Source organism: Symsagittifera roscoffensis, chromosome 1 (genome assembly GCF_963678635.1).
Source record: "Symsagittifera roscoffensis chromosome 1, txSymRosc1.1, whole genome shotgun sequence".
NCBI lineage: Eukaryota > Metazoa > Xenacoelomorpha > Acoela > Convolutidae > Symsagittifera > Symsagittifera roscoffensis.
The window spans coordinates 3,559,410-3,577,450 of NC_087062.1; the positions used below are offsets into that span (position 1 = coordinate 3,559,410).

The 18,041-nt window shown below is 33.3% G+C and overlaps 2 protein-coding genes across 2 annotated transcripts in view; one reads left to right on the forward strand and one right to left on the reverse strand.

The window, feature by feature from the left end:
• Positions 1–18,041, reverse strand: part of LOC134857014 (uncharacterized) — a 290,454-nt gene that overhangs the window by 166,842 nt on the left and 105,571 nt on the right. The gene's annotated exons all lie outside the window — the stretch shown is intronic.
• Positions 1–18,041, forward strand: part of LOC134841790 (fibronectin-like) — a 121,820-nt gene that overhangs the window by 248 nt on the left and 103,531 nt on the right. Inside the window, exons 2-5 of the mRNA XM_063857858.1 lie at positions 5,752–5,805; positions 10,741–11,058; positions 12,324–12,490; positions 15,725–15,866. Coding sequence (XP_063713928.1) covers positions 5,752–5,805; positions 10,741–11,058; positions 12,324–12,490; positions 15,725–15,866 — 681 coding nt within the window. The remainder of the gene's footprint in view (positions 1–5,751; positions 5,806–10,740; positions 11,059–12,323; positions 12,491–15,724; positions 15,867–18,041) is intronic.

Genomic DNA, 18,041 nt, shown 5'->3' on the forward strand with positions numbered 1-18,041 from the left:
TGAGTTTTTGATGGAGCTACGCGGCGGTAATTATTTGTGTTGATGGACGCAATGCTTTATCACTTATTTCCTTAGGGATTTTTCAGGAAACGTTTCTAAGTACTAATGAAAAAATAAACTCTTTGGGATCGTAATGGTTTGAACTCTTGGGGAAATGGGCGTCCGCTCCCTCGAAATCCCTCCTCAACTAAGTAGCAATAAAAGACATTTCACTTGACTGTAATCTAAGCTGTCTGGTTTTAAAGAATAGCAACAGCTTAAAATTATTTGATATTTAGATGTTGTATTGACTGCAAAGTCCTCCTTGATAGAAACAGGTATAAAGAAAAAGTTTGTGATGGTTTTGTATTCTTCAAGAAAGCTTGAGAATTTTTCAGCACTTTTCGCAAAATTGTCGTAAAATTTTTCTCCTAATTTCGAAAAACAAATTAATGGGAAGCTGTCATCTCGCCTGTGTAATTGCATATTCCTGTATTCTTCTTTTTACTGAAGCTGATTCCACGTTTTACGTCTTTCGAAAACTTTATTGGGTAATATGACAAATTTTTTCTCCAAAACGCTGCCGAATCTGAGATTACTGGTTCAATGTAACAGTTAAAGTGAGCCTTTCATTCCTCAAACCGTTGCGCCCAAATTTTGGTTTGAATATTTATGACCTTTGATAAGGCCTTAATTTCGAAATGCTAATCGTTTTTTTTTTTGAATTTGTTTGCTAGGCTCTGTTTTCCTGTTTAATTGCACTATTTTCAGAAACAGGCTTTGAAATTAAATGGGTGAATATTCCACTTTTTTCCGTTTTGTTTTGTTTTGAGACGTTCTGGAGAGACAAGCTACTCAATGTGACGGCCTTTTCCGCTTGTGTATTTTCATCTTACTTCAAGTTCGAAAATATGGCTTTCGTAAAATTCAGCGGGGATTTCCGAAATTAGGATTTTCCGCTTTCTCGGAAACTACCCTGCCAAATCTGAGTTTAAGGGTTCTTGAACCGCTACGCCCTAATTTTTGTAACAAAAAACAAATTTAGGCCTGTGAAAATGTCTACATTTTGACACTTTTCAATTTTCTGAACGGTTTTGCCAAATTTGGTATCAACGGTCAGTCCAATGAACACGTTTTGCGCGAATCTGTACTTCACTAGCGGTTCCGCCCTAATTTTTGAAGAAAGATAGTTTTTGTCTTGAAAAACCATTTTTTCGATATGGAGATCATTTTTTGGAAATGAAAGCTGCTAAACATGAGATTAAGGGTTTGAAAGATTAGAAGGCAGTAGGTTTCGATGCATCAACGGATTTGCTATAATTTTTGATAAAAATTTATTTTAACTAAAAGAAAAAAGACACATTTTGATCATTTTTGGTAATCTTTAACTCTTCTCGATTTATGCGGGATTGAAGTATCAATTCAGAAAACAAAGAATTGAACACTTTTCATAACAGGTTACGTCCGTACTTCCTGCTTAAGTGACTACTTCTTCATTTTGAAAAAAAAATTTTTGGCTTGAAAAATAGTTCACTTTTTCAAACTTTGTACATTTTTGGCTCTTCAATTTTTGACCCTTCTCGGAAACTTCCTTGTCAAATTTAAGATTAAGCAATCAATAAACAAAAATTGGTAGAAATTTTCCGGCGTACATGAGTGGCTATATTCTTATTTTGTGCAACAAATTTTGGGTTGAAAATTGTACAATTTTTTAAGTTTCGCGTGTTTTGACTTTTTTGGAACTTCGACTTTATTCGGAAGTGATTGTATCAAATCTGAGTATATGTAATTAAAGAAAAAATGACGTGGTAAGAGTTTTTCTGTTAAAATGAATGCATTTTACTTTTTGTAGAAAAAAATTAGCAGTTTTAAAAACTACTTCTTTTCAAATTTTCTTTTGTTTTAGAAACATTTCCTTATCGCAAACTATCTTGACATATTTGAAGTCAAAAGTTGAACCGAAAACACAAACTGCTTTATTTTTCTTTGCATAAGCAGATATCTCTGGTTTTTGGTTTTTTATTCGAAAACTACAGTGCAAATTCTACAATTAAATTTTTCAATCGAAAAACTACTTTGAAAACATGCACTATGATTGAGCGGATTCTTTCACTTTTTACATTTGTTTTCATTTTCCCCAAACCGAGCACGTTAATTCTGAGATGAAAAAATCAATCGAACATAGAAGCTTCTTTTTTTCTTTTGATAAGGAATTAACCACGGAATTAGCTGGGATCGGATTTTACTACGTAGCTATTTGCCTAATAAATGTATCTTTATATAGTTTGCCCGGAGTTTTATTATCTTATAAGTTTTTCTCTACCACGTTCGAGCAAAATCTAGCAAAATGCTCAGAAAATTAGTTTTGGCCTGTTCGCGAGAACTGTTTCTGTGATTTTTTTTTTCACGAGCGGCTACTTTTTCCTCTGAGAACCAAAAGTATTTTTTTTTGAAAAAACATACCATTTTTATAACTTTGGCTGTTTTTTGGAAGTGTCGTTTCTTGGAAACTAGCCACTCAAATTCAACTATCTAAAGAACACGCTATAAACCAAAAAGCGAGTAGTGGTAACCTTTCTTGCTCAAAAAACTACATATCTTTTTTTGTTGAAAAAGTTTTGGCGTCTTTAAAGTTAAGCCCGTTTTCTGGAAATTTCTAGAAATTTTCTGGAATTTTCTCGAAGTTTACCCTCCAAAAATTAAGGTTAAGATTTGAATCGAAAATGATGTTTGTTTAACTATTCTCCGCGTGAGCGGCTTGGACCTTATTTGGTAGCTGTTTCACAAATAGATTAAAGAAAATTCCAACTTTTTTCTGTATTAACTGTGTTCAGATTGTTTGGTTTTTCGAAAGCTACCATGCGAAATCTGAAATATAGATCCTAATCGAATGAACAGTTTAAAGGCGTGCCCCCTGCTTGAAAGGGTTCTCTCAATTTTGCAAGCAGTACACTATGAACTCTGATGGATGAAAAAAAAACAATTTTTGAAGACAATTTTTCAAATTTTCTCTGCCTAAAATTTCGAAGAAACAGTTTTTGGTCTTAAACTGTTTTCATTTTTTGAAAGTGTTTGTTTTCTTGAAATTTTAAAAAAGTTTTTTCTCGATGAAAACATTGCCAATCAAAAGTTCAAATAAAAGCACGGCTGTTGAGAATTTTTACTGCATAAGCGGCTACATCATGTTGTTTGTGACAAAGCAAATTTGGACTTAGAAGTTTTGACCATTTTCGTTTCTTAGTTTTTCTTACGGTTTTTTGGTTCTTTCTGGTTTTCTCAAAAACTACCGTGGAGAATTGAAAACTAAGTGTTCTATCCAAAATGAAATTTGAAGGCGTGCCTCTTCTTAATAGAGTTTTTTCAATTTTAGCAGAGAATCCGCTATGTACTCGAGAACTTTTCAAAATTTAAAATTTTGTTCCATTTTTTGGACTTCGTTTAATAGACAAAATTACTAGTTTAATAGAATAATTTTTTCAACGACGTGCCCCCTTGTTTGGAAAAATTCTCTCATGAAATTCTCTCGTGAAATTGCCATTTTTGGTCTTCGTTCTTTTTCCCCAAACCGATCTTGCCAATACTGAGATAAAATATTCAATCGAACAGACATGCCTAAATTATCCCTTGCAAAATATTTTCTCCGTTCTTTTGATATGGGATCAACCATGGACTTGGGAAATGTCCAACGTTTGAAGTTTTGACATATTTTGAAAACTGCGCTGTACCTTTCTCATCAGTACATATTTGAAAATAAAGCATTGTTTTTTGCAACAATACATACTGCAAATTTATCAAACAGTTACTTTCAGTTTTAGCCAGGCTGTTAGTTTACTTGGTTGGATAAATTTAAGCTTGAATAATTTATATAAGCTTGCAAATGTAGAGAAAATTTGTATTCGGGTAAGTTTTAATGTTCAGACTATTGAAAAATGGGATGAACTTTGTATTCGTGTGTGTTTCAGTTTTTTCTTTATTTCAATTTTTTAAGTTTTTTTAACAATTTTTTCCGTTTTTCTAGTCAATTTTACAAAAACTGTTCTCCAATGGGCCTATTATACTATGACTATCGAAATTGCCTATGTTCTACTTTGTCGTTCAAATCTTTTTTATCACACCAGCCGAATAAAGACACTAAATTAGAAAAACTTTTTTTAAGACTATGGTCGGAAATTTATGCGTTACCTGTACAGTAACCGACTATTTTTTTTTCTTTTTTTCTTGGCAGGTGCCAAAAAGAGTTATTGGACTGGTTTAAGTGATCTATCATATTAAAGCCCTGTCACTCGTGATTCGAATTCAAAATTTTCAAAGTTTCCAAAAAAATCCACTTTTTTTCAAAATTTTCCACATTGAAAATTAAAAGCTAAAAAGTGCACGAAATGTTTTTCAGTATTGTTGGTGAGAGCAGATAAGCCAAATGTTTTTTCACAAGCGGCTACATCCTAATTTTGCATTTAAAATGGAATTGCTCTAAAAATGTACTTAAGAAAATTGGTCCGTTTTCCGGAGAAACTAACTTTTCTCGAAAATTACGCATTCAAATTGGAGACTAACCAATCAGTAGAAATAACTAGACATAGAAATTTGCCTTGCCTGAATGGCTACATCCTAATCTTTGCAGAAAAAGCAATGTGCTTAATTCCCCCGGTTTTTCGATAGAGACTCAGCCATGGACTTAGAAAAATTTTGGCATTTTGACATACTTTGAGAGTTGCGCATCAGTTTTTGCATAAGTACATGTTTGAAAATTATGCACTACCTTCACATTAAACTCATTCGGAAAAATTATCCAGCACGTATCCCCAACTTTTGCTGGTCTCAAAGCTTACTACATAGTTTTTTTTGCTAATTGATGCAGACTTTTTTTTGTTCTAATTGAGATGCTCTGTATCGCAGCAAATACTAAAAGTTTCCAATTCTGAACTTTCGCCAAAATCTTTAAGTCAAAACCTACCTTAAGTGCACAGAAATGTTTTTAGTCTTTATACTAATTTGTTTTGGCTACTAAATTTTTTTTGGAGGGCTCAAAAAATTAAGGAGGTCGAAATATTTAATAATTTTTCCAAACTTAACATGAAAAAAATTGCGCGATAATTCCTAAATCGATCACTGTGTGGATTATCACCATTTCAGGTAACAAGTTTTTATTATTTGGTGCTTCATGCCAGGCAAAGCCTTAAAAAAGATAACAAAATTGATTCTCGCTCTATTGAATTTAGATGAAATTAAAGTGTTTCACAAAGATTTAAACTCGCCGCATTTAAGATCTTACCTTTAGTATTTTTTCATCTCATTCATTTTTAGGCGATTACGTTATACTTTTAAAGTGCTTTTTGCTATATGACACGATAGTTTGGGAGCACATTGGAAAATATTTTTACGGGGCAAATTGGCAGAAGAAGTGGTGGAGAAAAATGCGACGGTTTTTCAGCTTCTCCTGGAGCCTCGTTGACTCTCCTGGACCCCCTGTTTTGAGACGCAACCTATTCTCATTTTTTGTATTGCATTAATTGAATAAATTCTTCCGTTTTAGTTCGAAGCCGTGATGAATTCACAATTGTAAAACTTACAGAAGCTTTATCTAAACACTAACTTTTAAAAAAAATCTTATTAAATTGAGCCTTGTTGTTTTCTAAAATTGCGTCATATTTCCTGTGATGTCAGAGATAAATTCAATAGTTTGAGAGGTTCTTACCTCACCTAGCGAAATTTGCACAAAAGTGAGTTTTCTATTACTTATTATTTTCTTCTTACTTTCTTATTATGTTTCAGAGCGATGGGTAATATTGTGGACCATTTTGATACTCGGATTACTACAAGTGTCAGGTGAGAAGTTTTGGGAAGATTTTTAAATTGCGGCCGTTTTAATAGAGACAGAATAAGTCACATTTCCATTTTAGCTGCTCTTTGAAAATTTAAAATGTACATTGATTGCTGCAAACTAATATATTTTACTCATCTAATATATTTACTCACATATTTTAAAATCTTTGGAGTTTCAAAAAGAACTTTTTCGCCAAGCTTTTAATGATTTTTTAAAGATTTTTTAACATAATTTTCTTTAAAAAATTCTTTAAAATCTGACAAAAACTTGCTTTAAACTGTAGGTCTTCTTTTCATTGGAAAAAAGCATTCTAAACTGGAACAGAGAGTGTAAGAAAATATAAACCAAAATAGGAAATTAAAAATGGTTTTTATACCGTTATTATTCACTTCTGAACACTTTTAGTCGTGTTTTGATTGTTTTTTTTGGAGATTTTCCCAAACCATGACTAAAAGAGACCAAAAATTACTACGAATGGGATTTTACCAGTTTTTTTTTTGCTCTGACTGCGATCAAAAATTTGTGACTGCACAAATTTGCTCCGGTTAAGTCAGCATTTCCTTCATATGGAAATTATTTAATTATAAGAGAAAAAAGCGGGTCAAAACTTTTGCTTCAATTTCAATATCAAAAGTTATTAGCTTATGGTATAATTTGTTTAATGGAGGTTTTGGCTCTCTTTTTTATATTCACTTCCAAAACTTTTGAAAGCTATGCAACATTTTTTGTATTTTTAAGGTTTTTTATATGAAATTCGTTTTCATATTTTTTGGACCAAAAATGCCATGCTGTTGATATTTTGATTTGGTTGTTTGTATGCTAGACACAATTTTAATTCAAAAACTTTCGTTCCAGTTCTATGGTTCCTCTTTACAGCAAGAAGAGAGCAATAAATTTTGATTTTTTGGGCATAAGACAGTTTTTTTGAGAACTGACATAAAAGCAAGATATTTTGAAATTTGAAGTTAATTTGAAGCATTTTCAAATTATTGGTAAAATCTTATATCCGAAAAAAAAATCCGCCTCTAATAACAAAACGATGGTTTTTTATTTTGCCGATTACTGTACTTGTTTTCAAGCTATCCTTTTTTTCCATATTTGTTTTACTTCGGTTCATTCTCACATTAAAAGCTCTTTTTTGCGTATTATTTATATTCCGACCTTCGAAGAAGTTGAAGAAACTAGGAAAATTATAGATTCAGGGTGCCTGCATCAATGTTTGGGATGAAAATAGATTATGTTTGGAAAAATTTTAAAGAAAAATTGCCATTATAATCATTAATAAGTATCCAATTCAAATAAAAATTTCTAGTTCAATAGCAAGAAAAAGAATAATCAAATTGTATCAGCAAACAACTGAAGCAATGTCAAAGATTAAAATATTTACCATCGGCACGTTTATCAAATCCACCACCCAGGTTGATGGGTTTGGCAAATTTTTTTTCGCCAATTTTTTAACGATCTTCTTTATAAGATTTCTTAAAAATCTATAAATTTTGACAAAAAATTGCTTTAAGCTGGAGGTCATGTCTTTGTTGGAAAAAAGCAATTCAAATGGAATCATGCGTATAAAAAAAACAAAAACCAAAAAAGAAATTATAAATGGTTTTTATACCATTATTATTCACTTCTGAACACTTTATCATGGTTTGATTTCATTTTTTGATGTTTTCCCAAAATAAGTCTACGAAGTTCCAAAATTTTTTGCAACTGTGATTTTACGTGGTTTTTTTTTCTCTGGCCGCAATCAAAAAATTTTTCTCTGCTCAGTTTTGCAATTCGAGTAAGTCAACACAATTGCTTCTTATGCAACTTTGGTAACTTAAATAGAAAAATAGGGTGAAATCTTTTGCTTCGACTTCAGTACCATAGATTTCAACCCATGAGATAGTTTGTTTATTTTAGTTTGGCACAAACTATCTTGTAATGCTAGGATTTCTGTTTTGCTAGTTTGTTCATATTCGCTCCAAAATTTCTTAAAGCTCGGCAAAAATCAAAAGTTTTCTATGTGAAATTTGTTTTCACACTGGCGAGCCTTCTTTTTCTAATCAAACTCGCAACTAAAAATGTTCATTGAAAGTGTTCACTTACATAGAAATTTAACTATAGCATTAGAAATTCTACAGCATCTGTTCTCTGCTTCAAAAATGGCTAATTTTTGGTCATAATTACGCGTCCCTTGCTGAGTGGTTAGTGTGTGAGAACCATAGTTTCTCGATTGAAGTAAATAGTTGCATCGAATCCGCGATGAAGTCGAGTTTTTATACTACTTAGAGACTTAATTCTACTTATTCTTATTGCACTTTATATAGCTGTTTTTGTCGTGTTCTCGCTAGTGTTTGCTAAGCGGAGCTTTTCTCTGTGTTAAAAAATTAAGGCCTAAGAATTCAGATTTTGCTATCTTTCTAAGTGATTTTATGTATGCTGGACTCTTTTTGTTTCAAAATTGCTGTTTCTATTTTTCGGTTCTTTTTATAAAGCTTCAATTCAGACAGAAGTTTTAGAAGATTCATTCACATAGATGAAATTTTGATCTGTGCGCGTAAACCAGTCTTTTTGACAATTGTCGTAAAAATTAGCTGTTTCGAAACCCGAACTTAAATTGAAGCGTTGTCAAATTATTGGGTAAATTTTAGAACTAAGTCAAGTAGCAAAACCCGAGACTAATAGCAAAGCGATGATTTTTTATTATGCCTATTCTTATTCACCTGTTTTCATTCAACCTCTCTTTACTCCATATTTGTTCTACTGTCGTACTTTTTTTTGCAATTTTTTTATTTTTCAACTTTCGAAGAAATCACGAAAGCTATATGTTCGGGGTGCTTTGGACAAAAAAAAACTTTATATCGAAAAAACCTTGCTGAAAATTTTGCATTTGTAAGCGATAATGTAAAAAAAGTTTCTCAAAGATTCTTCCAGATTTGACAAAAATTGCTAGAAATGGGAGAGGTCTACTGTTTATAAATTTTTCTTTCACACTAGAGAGCTAATAGCCTTCTTTTTGCCTACCTAACTCGCAAATTTGAGAGCTCATTTGAGGGTGATTTTGCTATAATAACAATCTCTAGCCCTGGAAATTTCATAACATCAGTTCTCTGCTTATTAGTGGCTTGTGTTCTGCAATTATAAAGCGTCTGTGGATGAAAAGTAAGGATGTGATCATTTTTTTGAGAACGCAATTTTGCGTCCAACACATAGCAAACGTTTTTCTAATTCGACGCTTAATTCTTTTTTCTTATTTCACTTCAAAAAGTTGATTTTTTGTCGTTTTCTTGCGAAACGTGTTTGCGAAACTTTGACTCTGTTTCCAAATTGCTTAAGCTTCATTTGAGGGGTTGGGGCTGAAAAAAACTCACCGTATCACACTGTATGAGACAAAATCGATAGAGCAAAACATTTTGGGGTTAAAAGAAAGTACAACCAACGCAACTACGTTTTTTTCACACTGATATTTTTATCGCCCGTTGCCTTTGTGAAGTTCGTGTCTTATAGTTACTGCCAATTTGTTTGCAGTTTTGATGATTCAGTCGACCAGAGTCATCTAGTTTTGGCTAATTGTTTCGACCATTGAAAATGGTGAGAAACTTTGTATTCGGGTGGGTTTTAGTTTTTTTTCTAAGTTTTTTTTCAACGCAAAATCAGGTACCACAAATGTTTATTGGAATGGGTCGAAGGATATATCATATTAAAGACCTTTCAGTCATGATTCAAACTACTTTAGGAATTCTGTTAAATTTTTCTCAGTTTTGAGAAAAACTGGTTTGAGGTTATTGATTTTTGGTTTAGTTTCGAAATAATAAGATGGGCATGCAGGCTTACAATAGTTTGCTTAAGAATACTTTAAACCGTGAAAACTAGTTTTGCTCGAGTAAAAATAGTTTTTGGAAATTTTAGCGTTAATTTGAGAATCAAAAATTTCAAAAGTTCAAAAAAAGTCCTGTTAAAATGTTTCTTTACGATTTTTTTTTTCGTTTTTTTTTTAAAATAATTTTTCTTAAAATCACACGACGCAAAAGCGACACTAATTTGAAATTTTTTTCTGGCACTTCAAAAATATTCAAAACTTCAATTGGAGCTGAAAAATCAGTTTGCCAAGAATGAAAGTCAAATTTAATAATAATTATCATAATACAGTGCTGATTTGAATTATTCTGACAAAATGAACAAACCTCCAATTTTAAAACATATTTTTCTCAAATTGGCTTCAGATGAGATTTCTTCTGAATTAATATGGTGCAGTTTTTTCTCCGAATTTCTCAACCAAAAATTTACCCAAAATTTTGGTCAATTTGGCTTTTTTCAGTTGATCAAAAATACGCTGAAACTACTTTGTTAATTAATGAGGAATACATATCACAAGAAGCCTCTTGCACTGCCCAAAAAAGTTATAGAAGGGTTAAATCTCCAAAAATTTAAGAAAGTTTTAAAATTTGTTTTATGCAAAGAGTTTTAGTTTTATATCGTAAGGATATATCGTAGAAGATTTAACCTTTCTAGAATTTTGTTGGGCTGTGTAAGAAACTTCTTGTGAAATAGATTCCTCATCAATTAACAAGTATTTTCCGCGTAAATCTTGATTATTTCAAAAAAGCCAAAATTACCCATTTTTGGTGTAAGATTTTGGTTGAAATTTTTGGAGAAAAAATTGCAGCGTATCAATGCTCAAGAAATTCTAAGCAACTTTTGTCCTCCTCACTTTTTGCCTAATCTTAACCCAAATTGAGAAAAATGCGTTTGAAAATTCAAGTTTTGTTCGCTTTGACCGGATAATTTAAGTCAGCACGGTAATAAATTGTTTTCAGGCAAAAACTTTTGAGAAATGAAATTGGAGTAAGTTTATAACTGCCTGGGAGAACACCATTGGTTCTACTTGTTCGTCTTCAAGTGTCTCGGAGCGATAAAAATTGGTTTTTTAATGTCTCATTTGGAAATTTTAGCTGCCAAACCTGCCCCTGATGAGTTGATGGCCTTAAATTGGACGGTCGTTGAGGATGGTTTCTTATATATTACAAACGTCGCTGATTTTCCTGCAAATCAGAGCAGCTATGAAATATTCATCCGAGAGGAGCCACCATATACACAATCGCCCCTTCTAATTGTCGATGGCGTGCAGGCGAACCGCATAAACATCACCATTGGCAACTCTGTTTCTATCAACTTTGCCCGACCAACTTCTCAGTACTTGATTAACTCAATTGGATATTATACAAATGGCAGTGCGGTGGACGGCTCTGTAGATATATCAGTTTGGACAAGTCTGTTATTTTTTTAACGTTTGATTAAGAGTAATGAACGTAGTGAGTACTCCTATATACGTCTTGCTGATTTTTTTTCTTTTTTCAGGAAGTTTGTTCACGCTCAATTATGATTTTTCGCGGTTTGACTTGTGATTTTTATTTTAACTTATTTTAAGGAAGGCAAACTCCACTATGGAACAGCAAAATTGTTAACTCCACGAAAAACGTGATCGAGTTCTAATTTCGAAAATGGAAACTAATCATCAGGTTTCCCAGCAAGATAGTCTTACCTATTGATCCAATTTTCTCCAAGTTTTGAAAAAACAAATTACGTTTTTTTCTTCTGTTTCCTTGCGTTCATTGCTCTTTTCCAACTGCCAGTTGGCTTTGTTTGGATTTTGAGTGTTTGTTTTTAATTAATGTTTTGCTTAAATTGGTTGACCAATCGTTTTGATTATTGGCTGAATTTTACCTACTAACAACAATCATTTTACTAACACGTTTTTTTTCAATTGATAGTAATATCTTTTTGTACTGCATATCAGGGGCCAATTTTAAAAAAGGAGGCGGACGCCTTTCCCCTCAGAGATTTTATCCACTGCTGACCCAAAAGGTCGCCCTTTGTACAGACCCTGAACTTTTTCTGAAGGCCTCTTCGGTGCCAATATATACTAAATTTGAGAAGGGAGCGCTCGCCAAAAAAACGCGTTTTTTGGTAAAATTTTTCCAAAAAGTGCCTAAAACGCCTTATTTGGCATGTTTTTTCAAAATTTCAACTTGAGTACAAAAAATTCGATCATAACAATTTCTTTTTTATGCTTTAGTGCTTAGACTTTAAAAATAACGACAAAATATATGAAAATTTTTTGAAAATCCAAAATTCCACCCCTCTCGAGAAAATCCGAGATTCGCCACTGCTGCATATGTTATAAAATTTGAACTTTGCATTTTCTAGAAGATTCAAAATATGTTTGAAAACAGTTATGTAGAACCAGAATTTCAGTTGAATTTTTGTATTTGCTAGTGGAGCATTTGTGAAAGCGTCAGAATTATGCAATATCTAAAGTCTCAAATTTTTAAATAGTTTGTTTTCTATGAGTAGCAAATTCAAAATGCCAGTTAAAATTCCAGTCCTACATAACTATTTTGAAAAATCAGAAAACATTTATATGAAAGATGAAAAGCTTTGAGATTAATCCAGACCCGGCCTCTGCGGAAAAAAAACCACAAACGGAAAAACCCGCCTCTGCTTATAATCAATCTTAAAGCTGGTATTTTTTCAGTGCCACCCAGAATCGGTCTTTTGGACCTCATCTTCAGAGACAGCGTTCGTGCCTGTGTTTATTTGTGGCAACCTACCCCAATCAGCGAAGAGTTTAAGTTTGTGTTTACCTCGTACTTTCCAGATATGACTGAAATTGATAATGTGGAGCAGTCATTCAATGGAACGGTATAGTAATTTTGGCTTTTAAACAATCACATTATAGGCTTCACAAGTCTACTGCTAGATTAGTGCATACACAAGTTATTTTACTTTTAATTCGTGTATTTTGAGCAAGACTTTTTGATTTTAAAGAGCAGTATTTATATTTCTTTCACCGTTTGTTCCGACTTTCGAAATCACTTACGGATATTGCTTGGGAAGTTTTTGTCCAATCAATTCAATGTCGGCGGTCCAAGTAGCAAATTGCAAGGAAAAAGTAACAAATCCCGATAACGTTATTCCTCGACTCCCTGAAATAAATACAATTGTATCCTAATACCAAATCGAATATCGACCACATCTTTGAAAGCATATTCATTTTATAAAATCATTTAGTCTGATTCAGTAGAGGGCAGAACGGAGAGGGGACTGCCCAGTTCTTCTCTTCTTAAGCTGTCAGTTTTTTCCAAAAAGTCCATTTTCGTAGTAATTTACGACATTCAATGTTCGAAAGCTTCCAAAAAATGCCATATGAAATCACTTTGAAACTTAAAAAAACTTTGCAAAATGTTCGAGCTAAGAGACACACTAGATGACAACCTGACTGTTATGATGAAAATCTTAATCAAAGTGTTCAATTAGTTAAAGTCACGCAAGTATGCAATAACAACCACACTTTTCTAAAGAAGTATAATTTAAGACAAAATTAAAACAGGACAACGCCGACAGGTCAATCCATTTTTTTCAACCAAAACAAAGAAAACAGAACAACTGCAGCACTGATCGAAAATTGTTCAGCCGACCAAAAACCATCAACCCAGTGAATCACGAAAAATGGCTCAGAAAGCAGGAATCATAAACTTAGTTCGATTTTAAACTACCATTTTTGTTAAATTCATTACCGGATTTAGGGGGGGGGGGGGGGAGGGAATGCCTTTCCTCGGGAATACGACCCCCTGCCGACCCAAAGGGTCCCCCCTTGGTAGTACTCTGGGATATCTTTTTTTGGCTGACTGACCATAACATTTTAAAGTTTTCCTAAAGGCGCCTTGGGCGCCAATATATACTAATTTTGAGGGGGGGAAAACGCGCCTAAAAACGCAATTTTTTGGTCTAAATTTTCCAAAAAGTGCATAAAAACGCTTTTTTTGGCCTGTTTTTTCAAAAAATTTGCCGGCGGCGCAGAAAATTTGAAAGTTTTGTCAAAATGGGGTCTTAATAATAATTTGGGATAGCTCAGACAATCAATTTGGTCGACCTAAAAAAAAGGACGACAAAATGTTCAATTTTTTTTTGAAAAATCCGCCCTCCTCGAGAAAATCCTGGATCCGCCCCTGGGTAAAATGACAAACACTGGCAGATGATTTTCTTATAGTTCCGACTTTTGATGAAAACGGAATATTTGTGCTCGGTGTGGTTGTTTTATTCAGTCAATTTTCGCTGATCGAAATAATTGTTTTCAACAAACTTTTTTTATACCCCATTGAATATATCGACTTTCTGAGTTCAAATCTAAGAAGATATTTTACCACCAATTATTTTTTATGGGGGTTTGAAAATTGCCAAATTAGTCATGTTCTGGACTAAATTATGCTAGCTTTGAAGAATTTATTCATATTGCTGAGAGTGTAACGCAAATTATTTATACGTGCGATTTATCCCGCTCAACAAATTCGTTCCAAAATTAACTGTGGCTAGCTAATCAGATCGGTCGTATTAACTTCGTACGGGGAAGGTTCTCATGCTTGAAGGTCCAAATGCTTAAAAAATTTCAACCAATCAAAATTGCTAAGCGTTTCTATTGGCTAAATGCCTTTCTCACAAACTCGAATTCAAAATTAACAAAAAATGTATTAAATCAGTAGAAAATAATCAACGTTTTGTACAAATTGCGAGTTACAACTACATTACTATTCAGATAATCTTCAAGATAAATGAGTTCAAAATCATAAGAGTTTTTCAGTCTTGAAAACTCATCTGCTTCTTATCTAATCGGTCAATATTAACACTAATGGCCTGGATTTATTCCCTTACTTTGAGATTTTTGCGATTTATTTTGAGATTTTGAAAACTCAATGCTGATTGGCTGAAAGCAAGATAAAATCAATTTCAAGCATTCTGTCCTTCAAGCATGAGGGACGCCACCATTTCGTACGACTCAACATTTCACACTTTGATATTGTCCAAAATTTTTAGGTTTTCAATATTTCGTTTTCCCAAAAACTATTCGATATGAATTAAGGGACAGTCGGAACATGCAGGGCTTTGCCCTGATATAAGAGCAGTCTTGTTTTGATTAATAACCCAGCGATACGAAATAATTAATGTTTTTCACCACTGATTGGCACTGGAAATGGGTTATTCAACTGCCAACTTTCTTAAACACCGATTCGGTTCTTCCCAATTTACAATCATCATGCATCCTGTGGCAAAAAGGACACAGTGGTATATTTTTCATGATATTATCGTGTGTTACGAGCGGTTGCTAAGTTTTCAGTTCCATTTAAAATTATATCAGCCACAGCAGCTCCTTGCAAAATTACTGTATAGTAAGTTTTGCATAGCCTTAAAACCATGTTGGTTTCGAAAGTTTTTGAAAATTATGTTCCCCAAAATATTGCAAAAATTGTCCACCTTAAACTATTCAAGAGCGCCATATTAGTATTCACCATCAGAAAAAAAATTTACGTTAAAAATTAAATATTTTTGAAATCTTGTAATTTGGATAATTGAAAAAGCTGGGTGTTGGCAAAATGTGACCCTGTTTGTGTTGAAGTTTTTTGAAAAAGACCTTATGTTTGATTAAAATGTTTTCCACCAAGAAGAAGAACATTGTTAAAAACCAGATAACATTCTTAACTGTTGAATTAATTAATTAGTAATAAAGGGTTGGATTGCCAAAAATGACAGTAATATGGATTGCAAGCCAGTAATATGGATTGCCAAAAATGACCAAAAACTTAGTGTCATCTAAAAAAATCGAGGCTGTGGATTGATTTTATCCGCCTCAACAAGCATAATATTCTAAGAAACGATTCCAAGGGTTCTGAATCTCTTATGATACTTACAATGGATTTGCTACTGGACACTGGATAGGCAAGATGTCTTCTTTTTGCAATCTGAGTTGTTGAAGGATGAAGGCTTTGATAGTTGACATTGAAATTTCACTGGATGCTAGTTAAAATAGACGTTTTTACTAGCGGTGAGTGTAGCGGGCGGAGTTTATTGAAAAGGATATAATTTGTGTCTTTTTTGTTCAAGAATGGCTCAATTGTGACCTGCTTGGGTTCATCGCCTGAGACGAGCGGTTTGTACATTGGTGCAGCTATTTCTGCAAATGTGCCATCCTACGGTGATTGGATACTAGGACCGGAATTAAGGGAAGGAAATTTCTTGGGACCAGGTGAGCTGCAAATCAGCTTTGTTCTTCTTGTTTGGAATATTTTTAAATCCACAATTTCCTACGACGAATCATTGTTACTGATAAGGAAAGGATACAAAAATCATTCTGGAATTCAATAACTTGATTAGCAAAGTTCAAGTTTTTGAGTTATGACCTTTTGGTTATACTCATAGAGTAATTTCAGATACCCGGGATGACCGAAACTTCTTATCATACAATTCCCATATATGAGAAGCTTCTTGTCATACAATTCCATTCGTACAGAAAATTGTATGAAATCTCTATGATAAACCTTTTTCCATAAATGAAAATTGTATGATAGGTGTTTTTCCATAAACCAAAAAGTTTGATTTTTTCTTTCTAAATTTATTTCTGAAAAATAGTCAGTTGTGCTTGCAGCCGACCACAAGTGACAAAGACTTTGGTTACTCAAAGCACCAAAGGTTGGACGGGCTTTGCATTTGCAATGCATAGAAAACGACCTGAGTTTGGCTGTCTTTCACAATTAATATAGCAAAAGCAACAAACTTTTGGTTTTTGGCAAAATTTTTTAATGATGATTATTTTAAATATTCGAATTTTCAAATTATCAGACATTGATCAAGGCATATATAAACACCCCATACAAAGAAAGTAGCAATTTTTAGCGTTTTTGATGAAAAAAAATTAAGTCAAAAGAAAATAAAAGCGAATAATATCGTAACCAGGACTACGTTATGCACACAAAAAATTAAATTTTGCATGCAAAAATTTTTTTTCGAAAACTGTTTGTTTGCGTACGAAATTCGATTTGCGGTTGAAAAAAAAACAAAAAGTTTTTGGGCCAAATTTTCAAAATTACTTAAAAAATTTTTGTGTCACCATCAAAAAATGCCAGTCACACAATTTCCATATATGGGAATTGTATGATAAGCATTTTTTCAAAAAACTAAAGCCTCGGTTTTTTTTACCAGATTGTTTTATTAGAATCAAACAGCCACAGAAATAAGTGTATATCTTTTTTCAACCATTTTTAGAAATTGTATGAAAACTGTATGACAAGCATTTTTCCACACACTTGATGTATGGAATTGTATAATAAGCCTTTTTGGTGTATGGAGGTCAAACCGGGTAAGGTACACCGTCTGTTCGTCACGCTATCTTATTTTCGGCCTGAAAAATTCGTTCAACTTCTTAGTCTAATACCAATCCTAATATTACTCTTATATCTCCTAGTCTCAATAGATCTAGTGTATACTCGTTTTTGCGTTTTAGTGCTTGGACTTTTATCCAGGAGGAGAACAACTGTAGTGTAGGATTTATTCAAATTGTTCTGGTGCTGAAACTACAAGTAGTTTCAGCATTTACAAATAAAAGTCAATGCATAAAGATAGCGAACTATATTTATGAACATTTATCAATACTAGTTTAGAACTGGTTCCACCCCTCCGGGGTTTGGAGAGTTTTTAGTTCTTCAATTATTTAATGTTGTGGAGGACGGAAGATGTAGTTTTCTGTGGAAGTTTTGAGCAGTGACTTCTTGAAGGAGGAGAGATGTAGTTGCTCGTGTTAGAAGGAAGCAGATTGTTTAGTTTGTGTTTCAAAGTGGGTCTCGCTGATTGTGGGTAGTCTTGGGTGACTGTGTCAATTCTTCTGATCGATGCAATAATGTATTGATTTCGTTAAGTTTTAGAGCGAGACTACGTGCAGGGTGAAGTTTGGCATTTTCTGTGTGAAGTGCCAAGTGACTGCGATTGGTATGTGAAATCAACATCGAGATGTCCATTGGTCTGTTTCAATGGGTTTCCTTTGCTTCGATGTTGGGTCCATACTTAAAATTCTTGAGGGTCATGACTGAGGCAACAAACCATTTAGATTTGCCATTCCAGTGTTGGAATGTAGTCTAGGTGTCATCTTCTTTGCTGCTCCTTCCTGGGGATCTAAAAAATCATTAGAAACAGCATTATATATTTACATCTTGTAAGTTAAGTTTCTTGTTATGATTTGTTAATAGTAATTATTTTTTATTTTGCTTGGTTTTTTAGAAAGTCGCTCACCCTAGAGCAACTCTCGTCAAAAATAGAACGTGGGTCACTAAGCGTGGTTATGGCGCGGTGTGTTAGGCCGGCTATAGAGCATGCTCAGGACGTCCCTCTGGTTAGTGAGACCAGGAATGCACTATAATTTTATGGTCTC